We start from the raw sequence: 19458 nt of genomic DNA on the forward strand, positions 1-19458 counted from the left end.
ATTGTGCGACAGAGTGGGTTTTTTCTCTCCATTGATCTCTATGGGGGAATACATGAACGTGCACCTGAAAACTTAAAGTTAGGTTTTTAATGCTATTCAGGTTACCGCTTGCAATAAGAACGACAACCGGGAAGTGCTCAAACACTTGCTGCAAATGGTATGCGGAATCCTGCAGTGATCTTCACGTAGTAGAACACACCCCCTTTGCATCACCCTGACATCACTCACAGGTTACCGCTTGCGCAGAATACGTTAGTCATATATCTGACTAGGAGCCTATAGCAGGCTTGAAACGTTGTCCTCTTGTCTTTTGGACTCAACCCATGAAAAGAAAGGTCTTTTAACCCTTTGAGTGCTAAGCTAAATTGAAGTCTTTTACCTTTATTTATTTTTATTTTTTTTCAGATCCCCAAGACTTGGCAGCCATTTCAAAGTGGCCAGAGACAATACTCATTTTAAAATAACTTTTACTGTTCCTACTACATGATATAGAAAAGGTGCAGGAGGCTATTTGCAGCTTAATCTAAGGTAAGACTTTAAGATGACTAAGGTGTAGACTGTCAGCTATAGAGTGGCAATATAATACTGGGAGCTAGCTGAGCATATCTGGTGAGCCAATGACAAGAGACGTGTATAGCCACCAGTCAGCTCCCAGTAGTACATAAGTTTGATAACAGAAGTGAAATTAAGTGTCATAAAAATACACATTCTATTTGAATTATGAAAGTGTAATGTTCTATCCCTTTAAGTATGATTTAAGTAACATAAAATGTCTGTGTATAAAGTCTTGCTGGTGATTAATAATCTGGGTTGGTGTAGGTTGGGGTTCATTTGATATTGTTTTATGTACTGTTAAATGGACAGTAAAGTCAAAATTAAACTTAAATGGATTGGTTATAACATGACATTTCAAACAACTTTCCAATTTACTTATATTATAATTTGTGCTTAGTTCTCTTAGTATCCTTTGTTAAAAAATTAATCCTAGGTGAACTCAGGAGCGTGCACGTATCTTCAGACAGCAGAGTTTGCAAGAACAATTATAGCAATGTTGTACATAGTTACAAACACTGCTGCACAGAGTGCTAAATACACGTGCACGCCCCTAAGCTCATATAATATAAGCCTCCTAGGTTTACTCTATAACAAAGGATATCAAAAGAACAAGGCAAATTAGATAATAGAAGTAAATTAGAAAGTTGGGTAAAATTGCAGCGCTATCTGAATCAGCGTTTTACTTTGACTGTCAGATTTGGTTTCTGTCTTTGATGATGGTTTCCTAATTATTCTGTGATATTGTATTTTTAATTATACAAAAAACACAAAATACTGGTCTGGACTATAATCACTTTTTATTTGCATTAAACAACATTACATATCATGATATAGTCAAAAGCAGCATTACATGATATATGCACACAATGCTATAAATATACCTAACACTTGTGCTCTTGATACAAAGGGATTTATCAGACATATAATGTTCCCTTTATATATACAGTATGTGCTATTATCAGTTCTTGTGGCTTCTAACTAACATGAAAACATCTAACAGACATAAAATCAAGTTACAGAACATGACACACATATTACATACCCAGTATACATGTAGGTTATAGTAGCCATTTAAATTAAACTGATTATGATCACATGACACACATATTACATACCCAGTATACATGTAGGTTATAGTAGCCATTTAAATTAAACTGATTATGATCACGTATGTACCGGTTACTGATATTGTGTCTCATGAAATAACAAATTATGCTTACCTGATGATTTCATTTGCTTCTGATGGAAAGAGTCCACAGCAGCATTCAATACTTTTGGGAATTTAAGAACCTGGCCACCAGGAGGAGGCAAAGACACACACCCCAGCCAAAGGCTTAAATACTCCTCCCACTCCCCTCATCCCCCAGTCATTTTGCCAAGGAACAAGGAACAGTAGAAGAAATATCCGGGATATCAGATGCCAGAAGAAAATAAGGACGCCCCACAGATTATTATGGGTGGGGTGCTGTGGACTCTTTCCATCAGAAGAAAATGAAATTATCAGGTAAGCATAATTTATGCTTTTCTTCTTAAATGGAAAGAGTCCACAGCATCATTCATTACTTTTGGGAAATCAATACCAAAGCTAAAGAGGACACTCAATGACAAGACGGGAGGGTACATAGGTGGCCAGACCACAACCCAATAAAAAAATCCTGCTTCCTCGAAGCCGGGGGAAAAAAAGAAAAATTTGAAGAAAAGCCCCATTGACACTGACTCAAAGTCAATCCAGAGCCAAACAAGAGACCACAAACAGACTCGACTGAGCCAACAGTCCTCTAAGAGAAACCGTCGCCCAACAAACGGTTCCATCACCACCCAAAAGCCCCTATGGCCAAAGCAAGGAACCAAAGAACCCATATGGTTCCTTTAACATGACAGAAAAAAGAACACCTCCAGTGTGTGAAGACCCAGCTGTTGGAGACAAAAAACAGATCCAAACCGAATGCAGGTCACACCACACGAAGTGAAAAATCGGAATAATCCGGACATGGAGATAGGAAAACTTCTCTCCTACATCCTTCAGGCAAAGACATAATAGAAGACGCAAAGTCCTCCCTGTGCCCACCCAGGAACATCAAAATATTCAGCAGGCAAACCTGTGGTAGACCCAGGAGAAAAACTCTGGATCAAAAACCCTGTGACCATAACAAAATGACACCAAAGAGCCTGAAGGAGTAAGAAATTCACAGAAATTGGACCACATAAAAAACAGTCCCTCATTAGAGGACCCAGCAACCTAAGTCGCCCTGACCTACACAGGCGCTCCTAAAAAGGAGAACACAAGCCTCCAACAAGGCCTCCCAAAAAGGAGAATATACCCTTGGAAACCGAAGGTAGAGAAACCCATCTCCTGTGTAGGAGTAAGGGGAAGGAAAAACCCTCTCCCTGCAGACTGAGCCAACAGGCCCACACAGACAAGGGATACCTCGACAACTAGATCGCTCAAACATTCCTAGAATAAGAAAGCAGCCACAGCAAGATTCAGACTCTAAGCCTTCTGCTTACAAGACTGGGTAGGTATCCCGTAGGCCACTAAATCCTACCTGCAGACCCACACACAGCTGGAGCAACCCAGCCACACTGATGCAGTACAGGGACAAAAATAATCCCGAAACTGATACAGGAAAGAGCGAAGAGATGGAAGAACCATATCACCAGAGTACAAGGGCAACCCAACTCTGAACCCAGATAAGGCCATAACTGATAGAATCTATAAAAAAAGACCCAAAATCTGTTTAGACCCAGGAAGGCCCCAGGTAGACCTCCACCCTCTGCCTCCCGACCTAATGAGGACCTATCATAAGGATCTCATCTCCAGGAAAGTAGAATATTCCCTATGAAAGGGAAAGAGTCGGAAAGGACAACAATGTCCCGATAGACCGAAACCGCTGGCTAAGTGGGAATAAAAACCCCAACGGAAACGTCCTAAAAGAGGACCCCCTACAGGTCGCATGCCGAACTGAGGCACAGCCAATCCCAATTACCTGCCTAAGCAGAGATCCACGGGGACACTGGCAACCGACCAGGGAAAAGCAACCCTAAGGTGCAAAAGAAATGGAACTCAACACCAGCAACATGGTCAAAACCCACATGCAAGGCCCGAGCCACCCAGGAACCCCTAGATGACATGGGATACTCAGTAAAGAATAATTAATATTCTAATACCAGTCCAAATCTGAGGACAGGTAAATAAAGCAAGGACACAGCCCAAGATCCTCAACAGGATTAGGGAAGAAGCCAACCCCCATAAATAGTTGCCCCTGGAGTTGGATTCAAACCCTTGACCTTTCAATTACAAGCCAAGCTGCTAACCCCTGGGCCACAATAGAAGAACAGAGTCTCTGAAAAACAAATAGTCCAGGCTTTAAATAGTTCAGGCAGTCATATCCTAGAACTAAAAACCCTGACTGGCCAAAAACCAGAGAAAAAGGGGGAATGGACGTCTATCCAGTAAATATAGATAGCGAGAAATTCAAAAGTCCCAACACAAAGACGGGACCATCACTAGCTAAAGTGCAACGCTCCAGAAATCATATGAAGGTACCTCTTAGCCACAGGACAACAGCAGGGAACCTCGAAGTCCAGAAATCCTACAAGCAGGGCTAGGCTCTCTCTTACCTCCACTCAGACAGAAGGTACAGAGAATAGGGAGGTGTTAACTATCCCAGCTCCAGATAACTCCGAGCTATATAAAAAGACCCCACAGGGATCAACTATCATCCAGGACACAGAACCTCCAAAAAGATATCTGACTCACCTGAAGGTAAGAAAGGAGACCCAATGGTCACAACACTCTGACAGGAATACAGTCCAAGAGAAAAACTGCATCTAGAACACTAGAACAGCAGACACTCCTACAAGGAGACCCAAGCTGCAACAGGTCCTAAAGAAAACCTTCCGCAAGGTTAACAGCTTATTCATAAGCCGTAGGATGCATTTCAACAAAACCATCCTAATGCCTAAAACTGAAGGCAAACTGCTAAGACAGCAGTAATGGAATCTAAATCCGCCACCCTCCACCACCTGGGGGAGGCACACAAAGCTCTGATGAATCAGATGACAGAGTAACACTCTCACTTATAATTAGAAGCTCTAAGGACTCGCTAGATTCTTCCCGACTCCAGAAACATCGGGTTTCACTCAAATGCTGCAGAAACAAGGAACATGATAATCTGAGCACTCAGCGCCTCTGCCACACCTCAGCGAGCACAGCGCCACATGTCTGAACAGCCATAAGACCGGACAAACCCGGACAGGGACAGCCTGTACCAGGGGTCCTAACCGGCAAGCTGCATAAAACATTCCCTCCTAGGAGAAAAAGAAAACAGACTTTTTTTTTTTTAAACATAGGACTAACATGCCCAACAACTTCAGCAGAAGTAACCAAGAGTACCAATCCCAGATGGTTCCTGAAAAACAAAAACAAAAGACATCCATCGGATATAAATAAAATTTAAGGAAACCCTAAGGTTAACGCCACAAAAAAAGACACAGGTCTACCCGTCGGACCAGCTAAACTGAGCCCTATCTCATAACTGGGAAAGAAACTCAGATAAAGACATTGGGAGATTACCTCATTCCCCTATGTCTAACGTTTAGTACCATTCGGACCATCCGACTAAAAATTCCCATATCTATATACTATAGCATCATTCAGTGACTCAAACAGAAGTCTGAGCAACGCGCAAAGGTGCGCAATTGGAAAACCGAAAACGCACAACACTCTGGAACAGAACCCTCAGGATTCTGCGGAGGCCCACCCCAGGTAGGAATACCCGGGAAACAGGGCATGAGCACATTCGTAAAGAAACATCTGGACTATGTACATGGACGTGCCATCGCCAGCATTATCTGAAGGCAAAAGCGTGCTGCAAGTTCCAGGGGGAACACCCCACCCCGCATGATAGAACTATAAACTGAGTTACCCGCATGTGCAAAAGGAACATTAGGTAGGGAACTCGCTCCTTGGGAGACAGGATCCCCAGATGCAGATGGCTCAGCATATCCCCGATTCCCCAAGCCCAAGGAACCGGGTGCTCTCATATGGCAAATGGAGCAAGAATGGTTGACAGAAGTCAACGAGGCTAAATCGGATTCCTCCCCAGATACTGAATCTGAATCCGATATTATAATCGTGTCGGAATCTGAATCCTCTGTAACTGAATCTGAAATGATTACAGGCTCAGCATCAGGATCCCCCATAGCTATAGGAAGGGATAACAATATGGACTACTCAGAAATAACAAAAACGGCAGCTGACATCCCCAATAGCTGTGGCATTCACCACCTCCTATGACCAGACCCCCGCAGACTAGAATAATCACAGTCGTCACACGGTCGGGAATGCGGAAACGGGAGCAGAGCGTAACCACGCCCGGACACAGGGTGAACCGTATAGTCCAAAAAGTGCACCCAGCCAAAAGGCCACGTCATTTCCAAAGGCCTCAAAAGTTCCTAAACAAGAGCCCAAAATCTTCACACATAAGCAGGTTGAATCACATAAGAAACATGATTATAACCCCCCTCAGGAGATAGTAACCCTCGATTTCAAGATCTAACAGAGACTCACTGGGACCCTTATGTTACAAGTTAAACCCACGAGGAGCTGCAGCCTCACAGGAACATCACATTACAGTACATTGTATAAAGTAAAATGAAACGATCTTACCGGAATCAATACTGTAGAACAGGAACACGGCCTTTCAAGTGTGATGAATAGTAGCATCGCCTCCGCCATGGACTTGAGAGAAGAAAGCAGGCAGCGAAGTGAAGTTAGACAACGCTGATTGCTTGAGAAGCTGTTAATCTGAGTTGGGATGGATTCGCAGAAAGAAACTTCCTGCATCTCCGGACTCTAACTTTCATGCAAGAACTCACTGAGAGACTAATAGGACTACTTAAAACTCCCGTCCCATGCCGAAGAGTACTACCCTCAATAAGAGACGAAAAACAAAAATTAAAATTCTGACACGTCTCTGCAATCCTCCTGAGATGAAAGGCAAAGAATGACTGGGGGATGAGGGGAGTGGGAGGAGTATTTAAGCCTTTGGCTGGGGTGTCTTTGCCTCCTCCTGGTGGCAAGGATCTTATTTCCTAAACATAATGAATGCTGCTGTGGACTCTTTCCATTTAAGAAGAAAAAAATCATTTTCCCCTCAGTAATTCCTCTGGTATATAACATGTACAATGCTAAGCATCTATTGCTATAAGAAAAGGTTTATCCACATGATGTGCACAATAAATATATCTCCCAGATGTCAATCATTTGAGATTGATGTTCTTGTTTATATAATTTTCTAATACTCTATTCATATAAAGACTATTCTGTAAATATAATTATTTTCTCCCCTATGTAAATCAAACATACAACTCCTAACACTGGCATATTAATAAACAACACTGGGGGTGCTTTGGTGCTGAATGGTTGTGTAAACTGGTCAGTATGAGGACAGATTTGTATATTCCTGTGTGGTGTTCGTTTCTCACATATCAATGTGATAGAATACAGAGGTGCACATATATAGAGGAACAAAGCACAGCAGGAGAGCACTTCCAATCTGGGGCTTTTATAACTGGGATTTAGAAAGTACAGTATTATTTACAATAACATCTCCTTTTGATGATTCTATGTAGAGAGTTTGTCCTCTTTAGGATAATTGTAAAAAGGTTTGCACACTGTGTATATAAAGTTTATTTGTGTGTAAATATTTGGTGTTTTTTGATACCTGATTTCAATAAAAACATAAATGATGCTTACCCGATAATTTTATTTCCATTGAGGGGAGGAGAGTCCATGGATTCATTCATTACTAGTGGGAATTAAGAACCTGGCCACCAGGAGGAGGCAAAGACACCCTAGCCAAAGGCTTAAAATACCTCCCCCACTACCCTCATCCCCCAGTCATTCTGCCGAGGGAACAAGGAACAGTAGGAGAAGTATCGGGGTATAAATGGTGCCAGAAGAAGATAATAAATTTAGGTCCGCACATCGGAGATACGGACGGGAGCCGTGGAGTATCCTCCCCCTCAATGGAAATAAAATGATCAGGTAAGCATAATTTATGTTTTCCATTTAAAGGGGAGGAGAGTCCATGGCTTCATTCATTACTAGTGGGAACATATACCCAAGCTCTAGAGGACACTGAATGAAACCGGGAGGGTAAAAGGCGGACCCTTAGTCTGAGGGCTACACAGCATGTAGAACCGTTCTCCCAAAAACAGCTTCCGCAGAAGCAAAAACGTCAAATTTGTAAAACTTTGTTAAAGTATGCAAGGAGGACAAGGTAACCGCCTTGCAAATATGCTCCATAGAAGCCTTATTTTTGAAGGCCCAAGATGAAGCTACCGCTCTAGTGGAATGAGCCGTAATCCTCTGAGGAGGCCTATGTCCCACTGTCTCATAGGCCAAGCGGATCAAGCTCCTCAGCCAAAAAGACAAAGAAGTAGCAGAAGCCCTCTGACCCCTGCGCTTCCCTGAATATACAACAAAAAGAGATTTAGTTTGTCTGAAATCCTTTGTAGCCTGAAGATAGAATTCCAGGGCACGAACCACATCCAGATTATGAAGCAACCTCTCCTTAGGAGAAAAGGGGTTAAGACACAATGAAGGACAACTATTTCCTGATTGATGTTACGGTTAGACACCACCTTGGGGAGAAACCCCAAGCCTGTGCGAAGAACAGCCTTATCCGAACGAAACACCAGATAAGGAGGCTCATGCTGCAAGGACGCCAGCTCAGATACTCTGTGTGCCGATGCAATAGCCAACAGGAAAATAACCTTCCAGGAAAAATCTTTATGTCAAGAAAATGCATAGGCTCAAACAGAACCTTCTGCAGAATCTTAAGTACCAAGTTTAAGCTTCAAGGGGGAGTAGATTGCTTAAATACAGGCTTGATTTGAGAAAGAGCCTGAACAAAAGATTGAATATCAGGTAGCTCAGCGAGTCTCCTATGCAACAGAACTGATAAGGCCGAAATCTGTCTCTTTAGGGAAATAGCGGACAGACCCTTATCCAACCCCTCTTGGAGGAAGGACAAAATCCTGGAAACCCTCACCATGTGCCAAGGGTATCCATGTCTCTCACACCAGGATAAGTAAGTCCTCCGCACCTTATGGTAGAGGTCATGTCCGCCGACCAGGATTTTAGCCACAGAGCCCTGCGTGCTAGAACCGAGAAACCAGATACTTTAGCATTTAGATGGATAATCTGCATATTAGTGCCACGAATTAAAGAATTGGTCACCTTCAAGGCCTTAATCTTTTCCTGCACTTCCTCGAAAGAGGGTTCACCCTCAAGCATATCAAACAAGGCATCGCACCAATATGACGCAGCTCCGGCAACTGCAGCGACTGCCGCTGCCAGTTGAAAAACAAACCCTGTGTGTTGAAACATCTTTCGTAACATGTTTTCCAATTTTTTATCCATAGGTTCTTTGTACGAAGAACTATCCTCTAAAGGAATTGTTGTGCATTTAGCAAGCGTGGAGATGGCCCCATCCACCTTGGGAATGGTTCCCCACAGCTCCAGCTGAGCCTCCGCAATGGGGAAAAGCTTTTTAAATTGAGAAGAAGGGGAAAAGGAAGAACCTAACCACTCCCATTCGTTCTTTATAATGTTTGCCATCTTCACAGGAACCGTATAAAGTCTGGGAATCCACCCTGTCCTCGTAAACCTTATCTAACTTAGGAATAGAGGTCTCTTCCGGAAGCTTCGGTTCCGGAACTTTTAAAGTAGCCAGTACTTGTTTTAGTAAGAAATGCAAGTTCTCCATCTTAAACTTTAAGTCAGGCTCCTCCGCTGCTGGGGGTTTAGATGACACGGACTCTGACCCAGAAAGGGCCCCTTCCAAAGCGTCGGAATGGCCCTCATTGTCGTACCACCCATCCGGGCATCTGACAGACAAATTCTGGATCGGGCCGCTATGAAAAGCTCTACGCTTGCGCTTAGCAGAACGCAGCAAAGCATGGATCACCTTATCGACTGCCGTTTCAAACTGATCCACAAAATCAGGCAGCCAAACAAACAATCTCCCCTGAAGGGGTAACAGTCGGACCCTGGGGCGCTGCATGTAGGATACGGGATGCCATTAGGGAATGCACCTCACGGGACGGTGACCCCTCAGAGGTGGACGGCTCAGTAATGCTAGACATTCTCTTATATTTGGAAGTCGTAGCCTTCTCAAGGCATGTGGAACACAGTTGCGCAGGCTGGTCTAGCAAAACCTCACAATAAACACCCTCTAACGCATCAGAATCCTCCATAGCTTTTGTTATGAAAAGATAAGACAGACACATTTATAACCACCAATGGCAGGGGCACTCACCACCTCCTATGACCCGGGCTGCAGAAACTGCTTTGTTTCCGTCACAGATCAGACCGGAAGTGAAAAAGCCCCACCCGGTCACAAGGCTGTCTATGCAGGACTGCCCCTGCCGATGAGAAAGCGCCAAAAAATACTGTGCAAAAACTCCCAGAAGAGAACCTGTCAGTTCCACTAAATGCCAGAACCACATCCAAGCACATAAACGCAGCAATCACACAATAAACTTATCATGTGCATAGCCCCCTGTTCACTAATCCTCTTATAGGAATAGTAACCCTTGATTCTATAAAGATAATGGTACCACACTGTGGCCCTGTCTTCTGTGTTATCATTATATATATAAAAAAAATGAAAAGATCTTACCAGAATCTATACCGTGGAACAGGAACACAGCCCTTCAAGTGTGACAGGTGGTAGCAGCGCTCCTGACATGGACTTGAGAAGAAAGCAATCTGCAAAACTCTTCAATGCTGATTGCTGTAGGAGCTGTTAATATGAGTCGGTATGGTGTCGCAAAGGGAAGCTCCCTCTGCATCTCCGGACGTTCACCCAGGCCCTCAACTGAGAAGCTTGAAGGGTTACTTAAACTCCTGTCCCATAGCGAAAAGTAGAACCCCTCATAAGAGACCTCCGATTTTCCAACACCTCTCTGCCACCTCCTGTGAAGAAAGACAAAGAATGACTGAGGGATGAGGGGAGTGGGGGAGGTATTTAAGCCTCCTGGTGGTCAGGTTCTTAATTCCCACTAGTAAAGAATGAAGCCGTGGAGTCTCCTCCCCTTTAAATGGAAAACCTTTTTTCCACTTTATAAACATGTGAAAGGTTTCTTCCATTGTGAATTATTTCATGAGTTTTCAGATAATACATTTGTGTAAAACTTTCTCCACACACTGTACATGTGAACGGCTTTTCTCCTGTGTGACTCCTTTCATGCTTTTTCAGATCACTCTTGTGTGTAAAACATTTTCCACACTCTGTACATGTGAACGGCTTTTCTCCTGTGTGACTCCTTTCATGAGTTTTCAGTTTTCTCTTTTCTGTAAAACATTTTCCACACTCTGTACAAGTGAAAGGCTTTTCTCCTGTGTGAATCCTTTCATGAATTTTCAGATTATTCATACGTGTAAAACTTTTTCCACACTCTGTACATGTGTTTTCTCCTGTGTGAATCTTTTCATGAATTTTCAGACAATTTTGATGTGTAAAACGTTTTCCACACTCTGTACATGTGAAAGGCTTTTCTCCTGTGTGACTCCTTTCATGCTTTTTCAGATCATTCTTGTGTGTAAAACATTTTCCACACTCTGTACATGTGAAAGGCTTTTCTCCTGTGTGACTCCTTTCATGAGTTTTCAGTTTACTCTTTTCTGTAAAACATTTTCCACACTTTGTACATGTGAAAGGCTTTTCTCCTGTGTGAATCCTTTCATGAGTTTTCAGATTATTCATATGTGTAAAACTTTTTCCACACTCTGTACATGTGAAAGGCTTTTCTCCTGTGTGAATCATTTCATGAGATTTCAGACAATGTATATATGTAAAACCTTTTCCACACTCTGTACAAGTGAAAGGCTTTTCTCCTGTGTGACTCCTTTCATGCTTTTTCAGACTACTCTTTTCTGTAAAACGTTTTCCACACTCTGTACATATGAAAGGCTTTTCTCCTGTGTGACTCCTTTCATGCTTTTTAAGATTATTCATACGTGTAAAACTTTTTCCACACTCTGTACATATGAAAGGCTTTTCTCCTGTGTGAATCCTTTCATGAGCTTTCAGATTATTAATACCTGTAAAACTTTTTCCACACACTGTACATGTGAAAGGGGTTTCTCCTGTGTGAATCCTTTCATGCTTTTTCAGATCACTCTTTTGTGTAAAACTTTTTCCACACTCTGTACATGTGAAAGGCTTTTCTCCTGTGTGACTCCTTTCATGCTTTTTCAGATCACTCTTTTGTGTACAACTTTTTCCACACTCTGTACATGTGAAAGGCTTTTCTCCTGTGTGACTCCTATCATGCTTTTTCAGATCACTCTTGTGTGTAAAACATTTTCCACACTCTGTACATGTGAAAGGCTTTTCTCCTGTGTGACTTCTTTCATGAGTTTTCAGACTACCCTTTTGTGTAAAACTTTTTCCACACTCTGTACATGTGAATGGCTTTTCTCCTGTGTGAATCTTTTTATGAGTTTTCAGATGATCCATTTGTGTAAAACATTTGCCGCACTCAGGACATGTGTGTGGTTTCTCACCTGTGTGAATTTTGTAGTGTTCTAGTAGAGGAGACTCCCATCTAACGCTTTTCTGACATTTAGTAGATTTGAAAGATTTCTCCTTTGTATGAATCATTTGGCTAGACTGTAGACTTTTCCCTTCTTTAATATGTTTTGAAAACTCAGTAAATCTGTGTGGTGTATCCTCTGGGATAATAATTTCACTAGATAACTCATAAATGTTGTCCTCTTGTTTGATTACTAAATTACTCTCTGTACATAATGATTGCTTCACAGTTCCTGCCAATTCACCATCTTCTTTAAATATCTGCTGTGATATCCCCAATGTTTGTGAATAGTCATTAGCGTCTAAGACTTTTGGAGTTTGCGGTATCATTCTGATGCTTCCTATAGTGAAGGATGGATATGAACTATTCATGTTTGTCTACAAAAAAGAAATGGAATAAAGAAAAATAAGAATGTTTATTCTTTATAATATAATTCATCTCAATTAAAAAACATTTTTTATACTCAAAAAATGTCTTCCGTTTTGTATTTTTAAATTTATTTACCTGTAAATCACAAATTAAAAAAGGATGACTAGAATGTAAACATTACTACTTCATAGTAAACTAAAATACTGATTACTGATGAAAAAACGTTATAGGGCTGCATTAAACAAGATGCGTGTGGATAATGTTCTCAGCCAGGGAAGAAATACATCTGTATTCTGGGAAAGAGAGGTGGCATCCACCATCCTCATTTAACATTGCACAAGCAAATGCACATACAACCCTGCACGGCTCATGCTCACCCAATCTTAATCATCACAGACTAATTATCAGTGTGAGATGTTTTGAGAGGGTAAGAAGCAGTGACCTTATGATAATCTTAAAATTTCGGCTGTGGTTCTATTTATATAAACAACCAAAAACTTTATTCGTTTAATAATACTCAATGTAAAATGAAGCACACAAATCAGTGGTGGTTCTGGGGTGGGGAACACTGGGGGAGTTGTGGGTGTTCCACAAATGGGAACAAGGTAGGCATAAGTGTAGTTATGGATGAGCGAGGTCAGTGCAGAGGAAGGTGGAGTTGGCGGTGTTCTGAGTAATGAACCAGGTAAGGGGGTGAGGTTATGCAGTTGTTGGACATGATGTGTCTAAAAGGGCAGAGGGGGGAGTAGTATTTTTTACCCTCCTCCTCCGCCCAATGGGGGTTGCCCCTTCTTTATAATGTCACTGACACAAATGTTCTTAAAGATGCAGATATAAATATAATAGTTTATATTTGTTTAATAAGTGATCTATTCTATTTTCCCAGTAACTAAAGTCAGCATAATATCTATTTTACTCACCTAACACACATGAGTTCATGCTGATAACAGGCTCCAATGTCTGTGCTCAGGAAGAAGGTTCCCTTATTCACTCCAGTTACATCAATACCTGATATCGCTCAGTGATCTGGCGTGTCTGTAAAAAGTATATTACATGGTTTAGACAGATAATAATAAATAATGGTTCTGATTAACTGTACGTATGGTATAATTAAAGGCACACATAACAATTCATGTGATACAGATTAGCTGTTTAGGTTATTACATATGTGCTATTGATTCAGCACAAGCATTTAGTACAGTTAGCTCTGTGAGTGCTATAATTACCCTTAAATATGAATATTCCCAGATCTATACAACATAACGGTAGAAAATCTATTTAAGTGGGGTCATATCACAACTTTACAAATATATTATAATCTTTGTTTTTATGTATTTATTTATTGAGGTTCAAAGCAAGGCATACAGGGGACAAAAAAAACAAACATAATAATGATGTCCTGTAAACTTCACATGGTACAAATCCATAAATACATAGTATATTTCAAAAGAACATTTTAGAGATATAGTATACAGATAGAATGCCTAATATTCTGGAGAGCCTCCCAGCTGATACCAGAGGTCACTCTTGGACCTCAGAAATTTGCATTAAAAAAATTGTATGGGAGACAATTGCTAATAGAGGAAACCACTTTTGGGTCTCCAGACAAGAACCTCGTTTATTTTTATTTTTTTTACTAGGCTAGATTATCGCTTTAGTATGTATATTGATATTCTAATGTTGTTAATAACATCAACTTAGTGTAAGAAAAATAGAGAAAAAAAAACAACTTATTGTACTGTATATGTTGCCGCTATTAGAAATTAAGGACTTGAAACAAGGGAGGGGTTGCAGGGGATAACCTTATGGGTTGTACAATCTATCAGCTCAACTATCAAAGTAATCCACTCCATCTTGGATATAGAACAGTGGAGTAACACCTATTCAAAGTATACAGGGAACAGACCAGGTGATAGCATATATAAATAAAAGGCAGCTGTATGTAACTGCTTTATAAGTTGTATTGGAGGCTGAATGGATTTTAGAATGCCCTTTGATATTGGTAGGTACGTTTTATAGCATCACTTTAACATATAAACCTATAACAGTAAGATCTACCTGGAGGTATAGGAATTTCCCAACAACAACTGAAAAAGAAAAAACATGGGACAGTGCAACCTGCAAAACTAATAGGAGAGTGGTTCATTGACCATAAGATAGGTTAAGGTTTAATCCGTAAATGATAGGTTACAGCTCACTATCTGTCAGTATACTGACTCAGCATAATGCATATGCATGACCATACGACTATATTTATTGACTTTATCAATTTATTTATCAGGGTATAAATGGTGCCCGAAGAAAAGATTAAATTTAGGGCCGCCCACCAGAGATACGGGCTGGAGCCATGGACCCACGATGGAAATAAAATTATCAGGTAAGCATAATTTATGTTTTCCATCTAAAGGGGAGGAGAGTCCACTGCTTTATTCAATTACTATTGGGAACATATACCCAAGCTCTTACAAATCTGCTCCATAGAGGTCTCATTCTTGAAGGCCAAAGACAAAGCCACTGCTCTAGTGGAATGAGCCGTGATCCTCTGAGGAGGCTCATGTCCCGCTGTCCCATATGCCAGGCGTATCAGGCTCCTCAGCCAAAAAGACAAAGAAGTGGCAGAAGCCCTCTGACCCCTGCGCTTCCCTGAATATACAACAAAAAATAAGTAAAAATATAGATAAAGGGGAATCAGTTGATATGATACACTTAGATGTTGCAAAGGCATTTGATACAGTGCCACATGAGAGATTAATGCACAAAATTAAGGGACTGGGAATAGCTGAAAATGTTAGCTCATGAATAAATAATTGGATAAAAAGATAGGGAGCAACGAGTAGTAGTAAATGGATCATACTCAGATTGGACAAAGATAATCAGTGGAGACCCCAGGGATCAGTACTGGGCCCTGTTCTTTTTAATATTTTTATAAATGACTTGCAGCAAGGATTAAATAGCGACAGATGATACTAAGTTAAGTAAGGTCATTAGGTCAGAGCAGGATGAACTTTTGTTACAAAGGGATCTGCAAAAATTAGAAGTATGGGCAGGTAAATGGAAAATGAGATTTAATACGGGAAAATGCAAGGTTCTACATTTTGAAAGTAAAAATAAGCAGGCAACTTATTTTTTAAATGGGACAAGACTTAACCAAACAGAGGAGGAAAGGGATTTGGGAGTAGTAATAGATAATAAACTAAAGATGGGTGCACAATGCAGGGCAGCGGCTACAAAGGCTAATAAGATACTAGCATCTATTAAAAGAGGCATTGATTCAAGGGAGGAAAGCATAATTCTGTCACTATATAAAGCCCTGGTAAGACCTCACCTTGCGTATGGAGTGCAGTTCTGGGGACCGATTGCAAAAAAAGATATTGCAGAACTAGAAAAAGTTCAGAGAACGGCCACAAAGCTAATAAGGGGATTTGAGAATTTAACCTATGAGGAGGAGAGGCTAGCCAAACTGGGTCTGTTTTCCTTAGATAAAAGGCGCTTGAGAGGTGACATGATTACTTTATATAAATATATTCAAGGCCCATATACAGAGATGGCAGAAGCTCTGTTTATTCCAAGAAAATTGTTTGTGACAAGAGGTCACAATTTAAGGTTGGAGGAAAGGAGATTTAATCTCCTGCAACGGAAACGTTTTTCACTGTAAGAGCAATAAAATTGTGGAACTCATTACCAAAGGAGGTAGTGAATGCCAATACCCTAAATACATTTAAAAATAGTCTGGATACATTTCTGTATATAAACAAAATTCATGGATATGATTGCTAGTATTAAATGGGTCACCTTTTAGTGGGTTATTTAAGCTTAACTGGAGCTTTTTGTCAGTATTTTAGATTTGTATAGGTTGAACTCGATGGACTTCGGTCTTTTTTCAACCTTAGCTACTATGTTACTATGTTTAAAAAGAGATTTAGATTGTCTGAAATCCTTTGTAGCCTGAAGATAGAATTTCAAGGCACGAACCACATCCAGATTATGAAGTAACCTCTCCTTAGGAGAGGAGGGGTTAGGACACAGACGGAACAACTATTTCCTGATTGATGTTACGGTTATACACCACCTTGGGGAGAAACCGCTTTATCCTCATGAAATACCAGATAAGGAGGATCATGTTGCAAGGCCGCAAGCAAAGAGACTCTGCATGCTGTTGCAATAGCCAACAGGAAGAGAACCTTCCAGGACAGAATTTGTATGTCAAGAGAATGCATAGGTTCAAATGGAACCTTCTGCAAGACCTTAAGGACCAAGTTTAAGCTCCAAAGAGGAGCAGACTGCCTAAAGACAGGCCTGATTCGAGACAGGGCCTGAACAAAAGAACGAATTTCAGGAAGATCAGCAAGTCTCCTATGCAACAGAACAGATAAAGCAGAAATCTGACCCTTTAGGGAACTAGCGGATAGACCCTTCTCCAAACCCTCTTGGAGAAAAGACAAAATCCTGGGTACCCTCACTTTATGCCAAGGGTATGTCGCTCACACCAGGACAAGTAAGCTCTTCACACCTTATGGTAGATGCGTCGAGTAACCGGCTTCCTTGCCTGAACCAGAGTGTCAATCACACATTCAGAAAAACCTCTCTTGGCTAAGACTAGGCGTTCATTCTCCACGCAGTCAGCCTCAGAGAATTGAGATTCTGATGTAGAAAGGGACCCTGTTACAACAGATCCCTGTGACAGGGTAACCTCCACGGTGGAGAGGATGACATCCACACCAGATCCGCAAACCACGTCCTCCTCGGCCACGAAGGAGCAATCAGAATGGACGACGCTCTCTCCTGTTTTATACGAGCCACTACATGAGGAAGGAGTGATAACGGAGAAGATATTTACATGATACTGAATCCCCAGGGCATTGATAATGAGTCTATCAGTTCCACCTGGGGGTCCCTTGACCTCAATACATATCGGGGAAGCTTGCAATTCAACCTTGACGCCATGAGATAGATCTCCAACGTCCCTCATCTGCGACAGATCTCCGCAAACACCTCAGGGTGAAGAGACCATTCCCCCGGATGAAAGGTTTGCCTGCTAAGAATATCCGCCTCCCAGTTGTCCACACCTGGGATGTGGATCGCTGAGAGCGAACAGCTATGGGATTCCACCCACTTCAGAATCTGAGACACCTCCCTCATCGCGAGGGAGCTCCTTGTACCCCCCGGTGGTTGATGTAAAGCCACTGAGGTAATATTGTCCATGTGGAACCTGGTGAATTTAATTTCCCCCCAGATGGGTCCATGCCTTCAGAGCATTGAAGATCACTTGTAGCTCCAGAACATTTATTGCACCCCAAACAGCTCCCCATCCCGCCACACTCGCGTCCGTGGTCACAATCTCACAGGATGGTCTCAGGAAGGATGTCCCCATGGACAGATGATCCGGGCGGATCCACCAGGAGAGGGAGGTCCGTGTCCGCGCATCAATGGATATCAGCTGTGACAGATCCGTGTGATCGCTGTTCCACTGTCTCAACATGCACAATTGAAGAGGTCTGAGATTAAATCTGGTGAATGGAATGATGTCCATGCTGGAAACCATGAGCCGTATCACCTCCATGCACTGATCCACGGAGGGCCTGGCTACAGACTGAAGGGCCCGACAGGAAGACTCCATCTTCAAGCTTCGTTTGTCTGTTAGAAAAATCTTCATGGCCACGGAATCTATGATAGTGTCCAAAAACTCCACCCTGGTGCTGGGAACCAGGAAACTCTTCTTGGAATTGATCTTCCAACCATGAGAGTAACTGAAGCAGTGCCCCGGTATGGGTCTCTGCCAGAAGGAAGGACAGCGCCTGAACCAGGATGTTGTCCAGGTAAGGCGCCACCACAATACCCCATGATCTTGCAACCGCTAGAAGAGCCCCAGAACCTTTGTGAAGACTCTCGGGGCCATTGCCAGACCAAAGGTAAGAGCCACAAACTTGAAAATTTGGTCTAGAAAGGCAAATCTGAGGAACCTGAAATGGTCCCTGTGAATCAGAACATGAAGGTAGGCATCCTTCAAGTCTTTAGAAGTCATTAGCTGCCCTTCTTGAACTAGAGGCAGAATGATCGTTTCCATTTTGAACGATGGAACGGACAGAAACTTGTTTAACATTTGAGGTCCAGAATCGGGCGGAATGTGCCCTCCTTCTTTGGAACCACAAACAAATTTGAGTAGTACCCTAGACCCCTTTCTGCATGGGGTACTGGTATGATAACACCTAGAGCGGAGAGATCCCTCACACACCCCAGAAAGGCCTCTCTCTCTTTTTTCCGGCCTTGAAGACAGGTTTGACAGGAGGAATCTGCCCCTGGGTGGAGAGGACTTGAACCCTATCCTGTAACCCTGGGCGACAACCTCCAGAACCCAGGGGTCCTTAACATCAAGACAATCTGCCCCCTACTCGGTCTGCAAACCAGTCGGTTAGTCTTGGTGGGCTTCTTGTTCTGCTTGGACTTGTTCCAAGCTTGAGCAGGCTTCGAGGCACCCTTGGGTTGGTCCGCTTTTGTGGTGGGCTGTTGGCGTTTGGCCTTCTTATCCTGGGGAAGGAAGGCTCCCTTGCCTCCTGTAACCGTGGATATAATCGATTCCAGGCTTGGACCGAACAGGATCTTACCCTGAACAGGATCTTACCCTGATTTTAGCCACAGAGCCCTGTGTGCTAAAACAGAAAAACCTGATCATTTGCATATTAGCATCAAGAATGAAAGAATTGGCCACTTTTAGGGCCTTAATCTTCTCTTGTACCTCCTCAAAAGAGGGTTCACCCTCAATCATATCAAACAAGGCATCACACCAATATAATGCAGCTCTGGCAACTGAAGCCTTTCCCAACATGTTCTCCAACTTTTTGTCCATGGGCTCCTTGAACGAAGAACTATCCTCTAAAGGAATCGTTGTGCGCTTAGTGAGCATGGATATGGCCCCATCCACCTTGG

The 19458-nt window shown here is 42.2% G+C and overlaps 1 protein-coding gene across 1 annotated transcript in view; it reads right to left on the reverse strand.

Moving 5' to 3' along the window:
• The window catches only part of LOC128661300 (uncharacterized), a 370282-nt gene extending 356712 nt beyond the window's left edge, over positions 1-13570 (reverse strand). Inside the window, exons 1-2 of the mRNA XM_053715570.1 lie at positions 13455-13570; positions 10677-12542 (exon numbers count right to left, since the gene is read on the reverse strand). Coding sequence (XP_053571545.1) covers positions 10677-12536 — 1860 coding nt within the window. The 5' untranslated portion in view covers positions 12537-12542; positions 13455-13570. The remainder of the gene's footprint in view (positions 1-10676; positions 12543-13454) is intronic.
• Between the last annotated feature and the right edge of the window lie 5888 nt (positions 13571-19458).

This window comes from Bombina bombina, chromosome 5, assembly GCF_027579735.1.
Source record: "Bombina bombina isolate aBomBom1 chromosome 5, aBomBom1.pri, whole genome shotgun sequence".
In the NCBI taxonomy this organism is placed as follows: Eukaryota; Metazoa; Chordata; class Amphibia; order Anura; family Bombinatoridae; genus Bombina; species Bombina bombina.